General features: G+C 47.5%; 1 protein-coding gene across 1 annotated transcript in view; it reads right to left on the bottom strand.

The window, feature by feature from the left end:
* LOC119459100 (thiopurine S-methyltransferase) overlaps positions 1-10,218 on the bottom strand; it is a 36,501-nt gene extending 26,283 nt beyond the window's left edge. Inside the window, exons 1-2 of the mRNA XM_037720932.2 lie at positions 10,033-10,218; positions 9,523-9,615 (exon numbers count right to left, since the gene is read on the bottom strand). Coding sequence (XP_037576860.2) covers positions 9,523-9,615; positions 10,033-10,145 — 206 coding nt within the window. The 5' untranslated portion in view covers positions 10,146-10,218. The remainder of the gene's footprint in view (positions 1-9,522; positions 9,616-10,032) is intronic.
* Between the last annotated feature and the right edge of the window lie 2,608 nt (positions 10,219-12,826).

The following is a 12,826-nucleotide window of genomic DNA, read 5'->3' on the forward strand; positions in this document are numbered from 1 at the left end:
CGTGCCAAGCGCGTCGGCTTTTATACATGACTCGTCGAAGGTTCCAGAGTAATCACTGGTGCCCGCGTGGCTTCCAAAAAGCACTACACAATTCGCGTCGCGCATACAATCAGATTAGAAAAAAAACTTTCGTGGCCACAGCCAATGGATAGAACTATCGATAACGTTCGTGAAACTTCTGATACGTGCAGACGCGTCGTGCGACAAGGGATAACGTTTAACATTTGTTAGCCGATGAAACCCAGTGACCGAAGAATGATAAAGAAGTGAACGGACGACGCTCGGTACTCTGGCGCCATCTCGTAGCGATCGTCAGCACTACGCTTTTATCGTTGATCCATCCCTGTTGTGCTGCTCGATCAACCGGTTACGCCGCCGACGCTCGCCACAGAACGGGCCATTAAGAGCTGCGCTCTATAAGAGAAACCAGAAAGAGTAAACGAAATTAAGCATACATCACTGCGGAGGCCACGCAAGTAGTGCGGTGATGAAGTCTCACTCCGCGCGTTTTGCATAGCAGAGGCCACTGCGACTTTACAGGTGTTTACTTGCAAGTTTCTTGTCTCCCGTCAGCAGACATTCTTCCTTGAAAATTTAGTCTACTAACAGGTACAAAGTTTTCTGGCGTTGTATCTATGTACTACATCGCAATTCCACAGCAGTGCCGTCCGCACTGCAGCAGATCGGCGCAAATACGCTGCATAATCAGCGATTATTTTCTGCCATCTTTAGCGTCGGTACGGTGCACTGCTTAGCAGTCCATTCGTATAGCGGGTGAGGGGCTTACACTGCGGTTTGTACAGTTTCGCAATTGCTTCCCATTAGAATCGAATGCTTAATCTGCACATCTTCAAATCTTGCAAAATGCGCATCTTACTTTCACTTTGTACCTATTCGAAGAATATACGGCAGATAATGACACAGTACATAATGTTCTATACAAGATGGCATGCAGACTGTCATTAGCAGCACTCAGGTCTTTAGTAGAAGCTTCCAAATATGCACTCACAAACGGGTGCAGGAGGTCTCGGCGGTCGCGCACATTTGCCAACAGACTCATCTTTCGCATTCTCACTGAGAGGGCATTGAAAAACAATATGGCAAAACGTTCGCAGTTTCCAGAAAACGTTTACTCACAGTGTGGAAAGTATGCAAAAAGTGCCAAGAAACTGACTAATAAATATGACGCGGTGACAGTGGGAGAGAAAAAAGGTGTTAGACCTAAAATTTATGGTTAGGGGCAATGGAGAGAAATCCAGCTTTGAAACTAAAATGAACATCAAAGAAACAAATAAAAAGAGAGAAGGTTTATGGTAATTCAATGCGCTGAGCCCTACGGTTCAAATTCATACATGCATGTATGATTCCCTGAAAGCGGTGTTCGAAGAGAACGTTTGCCGATGACCACTTCTCGTGTGTAGCGTCTGGAAATAGTGTAGCATGCGTGGTAAAACTGTATTCCGCGCAAAAAAAAAGATGGTTCCTTGTGCCCGCTAAAGCTTACTATGAATAATCACCAACTGGCCCAGCTCTCACTTCTGCAACAATTGAGCATGTTCTGTTATAATGTCAGATTAGCTATTGATTGATTTGACGACATTGAAAATAAGTACATTGGATGAAAACATACAGAAAGAGGCCACTTAGCTCAAGACCTATTTGGGACCTCTTGTAAACGGTTATTAAAGAATACTGCAGACGAAATTGCGGATCATACAGCAGTACAACTGAATCGAATTAATAGAAAACGGTAGGGTAGTAAGTTCATTCCATCTACCTTGGTTTAAAGGTTACCGCAAGGAAATTCAATAGTTTGATAAATAAATAGGCAAAAGAAATGTAAAAGGAAAAAAAAGGAGACAGAGCTATATAGATGTATAGGTGTAAATGAAGAAGCAATTACTCCGTGGAACGCCTTCAGTTATCAAAAAATTTAATCAACCAGCGGTGTAAAATAGTGACAGACAGCTGGGATAATAGAGTCACAACACAGAGGGTAGAGCAATAGCAGACTTTCAATTCCCTTGTACACCTCCAGCTGCTAACTGCGACAGCAGCCATGTTCCGATTGATAAGAACAAATTTTGTGCAGCTGCCATGGAATAATCTGGCAAATGGTGTTTAAGTTCACATGCCTTCAAATAGCATGCCGCAGTGGAGACAGATGTACGACAGTGACGTCCAGGCAATCATGGCGAGTAGATCAAGTTAAATAAAACAAAGATGTTATTTTTAACGTCATATTTTTGCTGCTTCAAAATATATTACGGAGAGTTTGCGCGGGCATATAGCGATCACTAGACAAGGGCTCATAAAATGCAATCAAATTACTCAAAAGATACAGCGATTGTGCATTGATCCAGATAATATGTTTCTGTACTGTGCACAATGCCATATGCAAAACTGCTAGCTCGAACAGAAATGCATTTTCCGACATGTGTTCAGAATGCATTTCTCGAAACTGGTCCTAAACACAACGTTTCTAGTAAGATGGTCTGCTATGAGCACCGTCTTGACTTCTATTCGCGAGCAAGAACGTTCCACCTAGTGACTATCATCAAAAAGTTGAATATTGACCTTACTTGAAAAGTTACTAAGACAAACTTCATTAATTATTAAGACTAGTGCCACATCTTAAACTGCTAAACGCAATGTATCTCACTGATATAGCGCTAACTGCCCTTGGTGCGGTGGCACACCCACCCTCATAAATGTAACCTTGGAGTGCACTAAGTACCCTCATAGGCCAAATAATGGTAATACAATGGAGCAGTAAGAGGCACAGCTCTCTGGCTCCGGCCTGGCAGGACAAGTCCCAGGTCAGGCATGCGGCAGAGGCCAGCGGGGCCCTAGACTTAGGGGCTCCGGCCACCCCTCCTTAAAATCTTTCCATGTCTAATAAACTTCATATATATATATATATATATATATATATATATATATATATATATATGGTGTTCATTATGCTACACGCGTGTTGTATTGGGCTGTTTGAAGGAGGCGCGCGGGCGCCATGACTCAAGAAAAGAGGAGGAAGAACGAACTGAGCTCGCGCTGTGAATCCAATCGGTCAGCGCTGCAACCGCTCTTGTAAATACATTCTGTAAATAGCTGCTCGTTTAATTGACTCGTCATTAGCGTAACTTTGTGGTGGAGGTGGAACGTTCCCCGTACTCGCCACGGAGCTCCGAAGTGGCCGCACTGTCGTCTTCTCAGCCATGGCTTCCGATGGAACCTCTAATTGGCCGCCTGGAATCGTCACTTCCTGACAGTTCCCTTCGCTTATTCATACTGGCGTACTCTACCGCCACAACTTTCACCCCGACGGCCCAGCATTACTCCTTGTGATCCCTAAACACCTTCGCTCGGCTGTTCTCCACGAACTTCACGACCTCCCCACTGCCGGGCACCTCGGTGTGTCACGTACCTACGACCGGATCCGCCAACGCTTCTTTTGGCCAGGGCTTGCTCGCTCCGTTCGAAGATACGTAGCAGCGTGTGAGAAATGCCAGCGACGCAAGACACCATCGACGCTCCCTGTCGGGTTCCTTCAACCAATCGACATTCCCGCGGAGCTATTCTTTGGGTTGGTTTCGATTTACTTGGCCCTTTTCCTCTATATACTTCTGGGAACAGGTGGATCGCTGTGGCCACGCATTACACCAAGCGCTACGCCATCACCCGAGCGCTTCCTACAAGCTGCGCCACATATGTCGCCAAATTTCTTCTACGCGACGTGATTTTATTACATGGAGCTCCACGACAACTTCTCACAGACCGTGGCCGGACATTCCTATCAAAAGTTATCGCAGACATCCTGCAGTCCTGTGCAACGAGGCACAAGCTATCCACGTCATACCATCCGCAAACAAATAACCTCACGGAGCGTCTCAATCGCACTCTCACAGACATGCTCGCGAAGTGTCTCTTCAGACCACACTGACTGCGACCTCGCTCTACCGTTTGTCACGTTTGCTTATAATTCCTGGCGCCACGACACAGCTGGTTATTCACCATTTTTCCTTCTCTTCGGTCGAGAAGCCAGCACTGCCCCTCGACACAACCCTCCCTGTTCACGGCCGCACCGACCAGTGAATACGCACTTGACGCCATCGCCCGCGCTGCCCACGCAAGGGAAATTGCCCGTGACCGCCTTCTGAACTCCCAAGAGAGTCAAAGGCGTTTGTACGACCGGCGACACCGAGACGTGCACTTCCCGCCTGGTTCTTTGGTGCTTCTATGGTCTCCATCGCGTCAGGTCGGCCTGTCAAAAAACTGCTGTCTCGCTACACAGGCCCATACCGAGCGCTTCGTGCCGTGACTGCCGTCACCTACGACATCACCCCTGACTGCTTCCCAGTCCTTCTGCTTCCCAGTCCAGTGATATAGTGCATATTACACGACTGAAGCAGTATCACCCTCCCAGCGATGTCATTTAGACGCTCCGAGACGTACGCTTCTGCTGCCGGGGGATTATGCTATACGCGTGTTGTATTTGGTTGTTTGAACGAGGCGCGTGGGCGCCATCACTCGAGAAAAGAGGAGGAAGAACGAACTGAGCTCGCGCTGTGAATCCAACCGGTCAGCGCTGCAACCGCTCTTGTAAATATATCTGTACGCAGTTGCTCGTCTAATTGACTCGTCCTTCGCGTAACAACCTTTAGTAATGATTAAGACTTGTGCCAAACAACGCTACATTTTCTTAATGTGCATGTTTGTTGGAAAAAATAGTATGAAAGAGTTGTTACCTAGAATAAACTTTAACTGCCGTCAGCGACTCCATGTGTCCTTGTGGATTAGCTGTACCTTGTGTCTCAAGATACATAATACTTCGTTGTAACGAATTCCGGCAGAATTAGAGTAAGACATGGACAAGTCGCACGTGTAAAACGAATATTTATAATATAAAAAAGAACATGAAAGAAAACAATTCGAAACAAAAAATTCATACGCGTTATGCACACCGAAACCTATACAATATATACAGCCTCACTCGAAAGTAAGCCCTAACCGTTGCCGTTGTACATCACGTGTCACCGAGCGACTGCCGCGGCACAAGACGGGTCAGGTCGTCAGATGGCTGCCGTTGCGTAGGACGGGCCTGACGAATAGGTAGCCGCCGCAGCACAGGACGGGGCTTGGTGCATGGGCGGCCTCCATGGCGCAGGACGGGGCCAGAACTGCAGCGGGTCTGCCCGGATACTGCCCGGTCTACCCGGTCCCGGTCTGCCGGGTCTGCCCAGGAAATGCTGCGGGAGCCTGCCCGGATACTGCGATGCACCATCGCAGCACTCTAGGGGGACGGCGGTCCGGTGCGTTGCCGATGAGTCATCTCCCCGGGCCATGCCTTGTGAGCCATCCACTGCAGACTCCAGAGCGGGGCCGGGCAGACGTCCACACCATCCCGAGGCCACGTTATCCACTGACCTTCCACCTCACTGCGTTCTCTTTCTCTTTCCGCATGCGCTCTCGCGCCGTCTTTTTCTTTTCCTTTACACTTCTCCATGCCTCGAGGGACGGTTCACTTCTTCCTATTCTTCTCCCACAATACTCACAATACTTTCCCGAAGCACCTAAACTGATGGCAGTCTTATAATGTGTCGAATTACACGTGCTGATACGCGTCTTGCCGAATTTATCATGATACAGATACAAGACGCCCAAAGAGTATGTTAAGATAGTATCTAAGTTACACAAATCTTCGATACCGCCCAGCCCTGATATTACACAGATTTAGCCCTCGTGACATCGCTGCTTGATTACTTGATTTTCTCCGATTTGGCCGTTCAGTATGAGCCACTGGGTGTATGTCAACTCTTAGCCAATTCTGCAGAATGGGTAATGTGTCGCTGTGACAAAACACGTACAGAATCCCTAAATGTTGCTTGATACATGTCGGTATTTTCTGTGCATGCACAATGTCATCACCGCATTCCCTCGACAAGAATGATACACCGCCTTCGTACTTGTGACATCGCTGCGTATACGTCTCGGACTGTGCATCCACACCTCTTTTGCAGTTTGCATTTCGGCATAAGCTTGTGAGCGGTGTAGTGCATAAACACAAAAACTGCATGAGGATAATGTTGTGACCTTTGTGGTAGATAAGCAGGAAGATTGAAGGAAATCACACGGCAAATAGGCAGCAAACCCTATTAGATGCATCGCCGTTGGTTGGTGGTGGTGAACAACTTTTATTTGTCCTGCAGGGTTTAACGCGACCAGGCCTAGATCTCCCCCGTGGGTACGGTGAGGTTTTGCCTCAGCGCCGCCTCGCGGGCCTGCTGGACGGCCGAAAGCTGGTCGTCAAGGCTGGAGGTGCGTAGAGCGGCGGTCCACCTTGACGGAAGAGTCTCGGGTGCAAGCAGTGACTGTCTTATCGCCTATAATCTCCCATAACATATGATTTATTGTGGCCGGCGCCGATTTGCAGATCTCGCATATATTTGTGGTGTATACCTCTAGGAAGATGGTGTTTAACTGGACTGGGTTGGGGTAAGAATTCGTCTGTAGCTGGCGCCAAGCGACTGCCTGCGCCCTGTCAAGCTTGGCGTGAGGTGGTGGAAACCTTCTTCTGGAGCAATAACACATTTTGGTAATATCATTGTATCCAGTCATACGGTCTCGCTCAGCTCGTCCTCCCCGGCCGATGTTGCCCGAATTCGCGCGGTCGGTCATGTCGCGCGCGAGATTGGGCACTACGTCGTTGAGGTTGGGGGGTGCTTCTCCCTCCGAGGTAATGTGTGCGGGGAACCATACGAGAGTGCTGTGGTATTTGGGTCTATCTAAGTCCTTGATAATGTTGTACGCTGTAGCAGATATCCTGCCTTCGCCGTTGGTTGAACAGCATTTAATTAGCCGCTTGACTAAAGCTTCGTTTCATATAGATGCAACAAAGTGTGTTAGATATGCATACTTTAGTTAGTTTTACAAATGATACAGTGTAAAGCAGTGCAAACGTTATTTCTTTTAAAATTGCGTTATCGTTGGGCACCACAGGTTCACATCACGGACAAAAAACCTGCACATTTTGTCTGCTGATTTCTTATTCACAAAGAAATGTCGGGAGAGATGTCCTTGTGAATAAGCAATCAGCTGGAAAAATTTGCAGGTTTTTTGTCCATGATGTTTCTCAAGGAGCCCGTGAGTGTGACTAGCCTCGCGATAATCCTCAAATCACTCAACCACCGTCATCGCCTACTCTGGCGGCCAGGCTAACGAACAGGCTAACGCGTTAGCTCGAGGTTCTACTAACCGAGCGACGGCGTCCTCTTCTAACCCCAACCTCTCGCACTATCCCTCATAAAATGCCATCAATTTAAATGCCAAAGATATCCTTGTTTATCAGCGCGGAGTCCGCAGGAAATATCCTTCCGCCTCACCCCCAACTTAGTGCGGGAGAGGCTGCCCATTGACGCAAAATGCGGCCTGGGGTATTGTCCCATCTAAAAGTTCTAAACGCCATGTATCCCACTGACATAGGGCTAACTGCCCTTGGTGTGGTGGCGTACCCACCATAATACATGTAACCTGGGAGTGCACTAAGCCCCCTCATAGGCCAAATAACGGTAATACAATGGAGCAGTAAGAGGCGCAGCTCGCTGGCTTCCGACCTGGCAGGACTAAAGTCCTTAATTAACCAGGTCAGGCACGTGGCAGAGGCCAGTGGGGCCCTAGACTGAGGGGCTCCGACCACCCCACCTTAAAATTAGTTCGTCTAATAAACTTTATATATATATATATATATATATATATATATATCCGCCTGAGACCCGAACACAACTATGGAACATAATCGCTCTTCGAGTGGTTTTTATTGTCTAATGTTATGTTACGAACTCGACAAACCAATTTGAAAATTTATATGCCACTGTTAGATCCCAGAAGCAGCGTCTCCATGTATGTGGAAAATATATCTCCATTATCTCCTAATGTTTCCTATGGCAAACACTGAATTTGATTCCTTCAACGCAGAGATGAAGATGGAACTACGGCGTAGTACATTGCGATGTTGCTGCCACATCCGGTATTTTCCCGCCATCTCAGTGATTTAGAGAGGGGGTTGCTTCAAGGTTGCTGCCGGCCATCTGGGACAACACAGAGGTATAGATAAATTTAGTGTAAAATTTCTCGAAAGCGGATGAAATAATATGTGTAAACTACTTTTTTACAGTTACACGTGAACGGACCTCCTTATGCAACTAGGAGTGCACAACACAATGGACGAGATAATCGAGGCCCATGAGTTGGCCCAACTGGCCCCTCTATCCTGTACCCAGGCTGGAGAGACGATCCTGACGGTTCTTGGGATCAACCCTATCCTCATGAAAAACAGAAATATCAAATCTCAGAAGATCAAAGGAACAACATACGAGTCGCACCGTTTCGCCGTAATGTTCATCCTGAACACAACGTAGGCAGACGCAGGGCAAGAGCCCGTGCCCTCCTCAAGAGTATCAAAGACGATCCCCACTCGGCATGTTTTGTCGACGCAGCCCAATACGGACATTCGTCTAACTTCGCCACTGCCATCGTTGATGGCATCAGACAGATGGTGAATGCGGCTTCTCCGAAGTGCCCAACTCCAACCAGAGCGGAGCAGGTCGCAATTGCTATGGCACTCCTAGATAACAGCAACACCCAAATCTTAACTGATTCAATCGGCGGTCAGTGCTTTCGCTTCATGGTCCATCGCCGAGGAGGCTCACAAGATTCCCAAGAACAAGATAATCTCTCCGCACACCATCACATGGTTTCCGGCACACCTCGACCCCCAGCTTGACTCCTTGCCCAATATCAATGACATCGCCCACTCCCAAGCGCACGCACTAACCCAACGCGCGGAAGCAGGGGCAGCTGAGGGTCCGGGGTTCTCGAGTTTCGGGACACTCTCACTAGTTTCAACGAAATCACTAAGCACTATCACCTGGGTAGGAGGACTTATCCTCCCCCTGATAGCAAACTGGCTAGACCTCTGGCGTCCACCTTTGCGCATGCTTCAGACTAAGTCCTATCCCATCCTGGCCCTTTTTTATTCGATCACTCCAGAGGCTTTTAGCTCTACTTGCTCCGACTGTGGGGCGATTAGCAATCTAGAACATATGCTCTGGCGATGCCCCTCGTTACAGGGACCCAATCGCATCACGGAAGAAGAATGGAGCTCTGCCATCCAGAGCTCAGAAATTTCACGCAAACTTCGGCTGTCCAGAGAGCCCACGATGCGGCGGTTAGGCTCGGCCTACCCGTCCCCAGGTGGGAGCGGCCCGCAGCTCTGCCCTAGGGCATGGCTTCTCCGGACCTTATCAATAAAGTTGTCTGTCTGTCTGTTAATCTCTTCCCAGTGAATTTCGGAAAAATGTGGAACGCAATGTGCAAGGTATTGTACAAGGGGTCTTAGGAGGATATATTCCCAAGGAGGCATGACTTTCACGAAGCGAAATAACTGCAGGCAGCATTCTGGCATGCTTTTCACCGTTTACACTTTATTGTTAGCTCGCTCCAAGACCGTTGAATTAAACTCACCACTTGAGCTCGTGCGCTTTTCCACAGAGTGGGAGGAAAACTTGTGCTTGTGTCTTTCCGGCGAGGACGACGTCCTTGTTGTCTTTCAGCAGCCTGCAGTAAAGATAACGGAAAGCCAAGAAGCTCTTAAGATATATCTGGATGACGAAACTGAGCAGTAAATAACACGTATCAGTTTTTGCGATACAAGGAAATCGAAACGCTGACAATTTAAAGAACCACCAGTCAGAGAAGCACATTCCTCTCAGCAATCACTCGGGTTAAAGACACAAAGATTTTACTATCTTTAGTGACCAGCGAGGTAATAAAGAAAGGCAATGCTTTGCCGAGTGCTCGCGGATATCACAAAATGAAATTTCGTGAAGGGTGTTTTGCCACATGCGGGCACTTTGCGGAACCGCAAAGGGAAACTAGAGGCCAGTTTACTAGTCCAAGAGACGAGGAAATGAGCTGGACAAAATTGGGTCACTTGCAACGTGCCCATTGCCATCCTTGACGGCCGAAACTCACTTTGTCACGCCTTGCTGTTGCCACGTTGCGCCGCCTTCGTTCCACTGAGACTGCCAGTAGTCGTGTCCGTCCCGCTCGCAGGCGCCGTACACAGCAGCTCCCACAGGCGCCATTGTGAAAGCTCTGATGTGGCTTCGAGAATGCTCTTGCGCCAACTGTTACGCAGTCCTTAGTCGAATTTCCGTTCTGTGCCAGCACGACCGTGGTGATGCGTTTGCGCTAGAATTATAGTCATTGGATGCAGCTGTAACCGTTTCAAAACGTTCGTTGGAATTGCAGGGCTGCAGCCTATAATAAAAAAAAATAAAAGACTAAAAACTAACTGACCGTAAAACATTGAGTGGCAGACTTCTGATGAATTAAGGGCTTGAAATGACGCTATACGGTAAATTCATATGCTCCCTCCAAACTGTTGTGGTTTTTTTTTCTGATTGGTGTAAACGCAGCACGCCGCGACAACGTCCCCACTAACAGTCTGCGGCCCAGTTTGCCTTTCGCAATAGCGAAAAATGAACGAATACCTGCGGAATGGAGCAATTTCATGTGCCCCAGAAACATTACGCGCACATCGAGCCCTGGAAAGACGGCAAGCGCTTGCTTCATTTTCCTGTTTCTCAAAAAAAAATGTCATTATAAAAAAAAAGGAAACGCCACGAGGCATAATGCACGACTTCGTTTTTAAACCTTCTGTTGTCTGTACGAGAGTAGTCATGTTTGACACTACCTCGCTTCGATCTTCGTTTATAGGTTTTGTCACATAAATTTGTAACGTGCTGCCATTCCGCTTCGTGGAGCCATGCTTTACAGACCGGAGGTACAAATATTTTTTGGCCCAACACCATACATATGTACTCGCCGTAAGCGCCATGAACCACAAGAACTACATGAACTACCCCTGTGAAAGTGGATGCACAGCGGAATTGTTGCCAACGCCAGACGGGCACGACGGACGTTACACGACGTTAGACAAGCACCACCACCGCAAGCGACGTGTGTGGAAGTGCAGCATACATGCTCATTCCTCTAGGCCCTCCGCCAAGCGAAAGTACTTATTGAACTAACTCAATTTTGGAAAGTAAGTTGCGTCAGAGAATTCGTTAAGTACGACTTACACGCGAGCTAGCTGCACAGATAATAGCTTCGGATTGTAATTAAAATATACGAGAGAACGTATTTTTGTTACGCGGAAACTCAAAGACAAAGCCCTTTTCCGGCTCCCGTTTGAGATCTGCCCGAGTGGCCGCGGCCGCTAAGTGGAGGTGCGGTTTTTGGACAGTGTTTGCCATAAGGTTGATTGCGGTCGCAGCACACGCTGTGCGACAGATGCAACGGGCCCACGCATCAAGAACAGATACATTGCGTGCACACGTACAGTGGTGAGCACTGTTAGGGTGAACACCTCATTAGTATTCTAGTCGGTATAGCTTCATAATACTTTCTACTTCAGGGGGAAAATGTGCCGAATACGACGCCTAATGATGATGCCGATGAAATAAATAATAGTTTTCTTTATTTTGCGCCAAACATCCAGTGCTATAGGCTTGTGAATACTAATGAGGCGTTCACCCTAACAGTGCTCACCACTGTACGTCACGTGCACACGCACGTTTGCGGAAGCGCAGAGTACATCCTCATTCTCCTAGACCCTGCGCCAAACGCATACGCTTTGTTGAAGTGATTGAATTTCTCAAAGTGAATAGCGACAAAATATTCGAAAAGTACGACTTACACACAAGCTGCATACATGATTGTTTCGGATTGTAATTCCAATATAGGAAAATAACGGCATAGTCACGCGACGATATCGTCTCATGACGTAATCTGATGACGTAATCACGCCAAACATGACGTCACGTGATGACGCCTCGTCAAGTGATGTCATCTAATCACGTAACGTGATGCCTCTTGGACAAGCAGCACACAGTGCGCTTCCGCTTATTTGCACTGCCTTCGCGATCGGCCCAGATTTTTGCATGAGCGAAAGCCGCGCACGCGGATACGAAAAATCTCGACCAACTAGAGACTAAGAGCTTCGCTGTAAAGATTGACAACTGTGCGCAGCGCACAAGGGGAGTCATTAGGTCACAGATAAATTAGATGTATATTGAAACACATTGGACGGTCTGTTTGTGCCTGTCTGTCTATCTGTCTGTCAACAAATCAATGATGGCTTGAATTTACGAAGATTCTAAAAGTACAATACGAAGGTATTTCTAATAGCGCGTCAACAGAAGAAGCGTTTCTCATTGGTAACCAGCCTGTTCATGTTGTGGGCTAGGAAGAGGTTCGTTTACGTGGGTGAACTATAGCTAAGGAAGGAAGTGACCTGATTAGTTAGCACAGGCATTTCATACTATATGCCAGACGTTGCAGTTATTGCAGTCCTGGACGAGAGCTCTTCGTGCATTTCGCATTTAATGCTACGAACATTTTCGGACACTGCGGATGAAAGAAGCCAACACACATCGCTTTGATGCTCGACTTCGTAAAACACCTGCTTCCCTAGCGAAAAAAAAAAAAAACGCTTTTTGTGGCGTCCACATTTCACCTGCCAAAATGAACAGCTCTCGCTAGAAATGAGTGCCAGAAGGAATCCTTCTGGTCCAAGGTTCGCGCTCCATTGTTCTCCCTGGAGTGACAACATCGCAAGGCTTTTTTGCGAGTTACAAGTGACGGAATGGCCATTCGAACATATCCATTTCTTAGGTGCTGTCAGCAAAAAGTAAACAAAAATAAATTAAAATGAAATGAAAAAAAAAGAACAAGAAAGAAAAACGCGAGAAAAGCCGGCAAC

The sequence above is a fragment of the Dermacentor silvarum genome, chromosome 7 (assembly GCF_013339745.2).
Source record: "Dermacentor silvarum isolate Dsil-2018 chromosome 7, BIME_Dsil_1.4, whole genome shotgun sequence".
Classification (NCBI taxonomy): Eukaryota; Metazoa; Arthropoda; class Arachnida; order Ixodida; family Ixodidae; genus Dermacentor; species Dermacentor silvarum.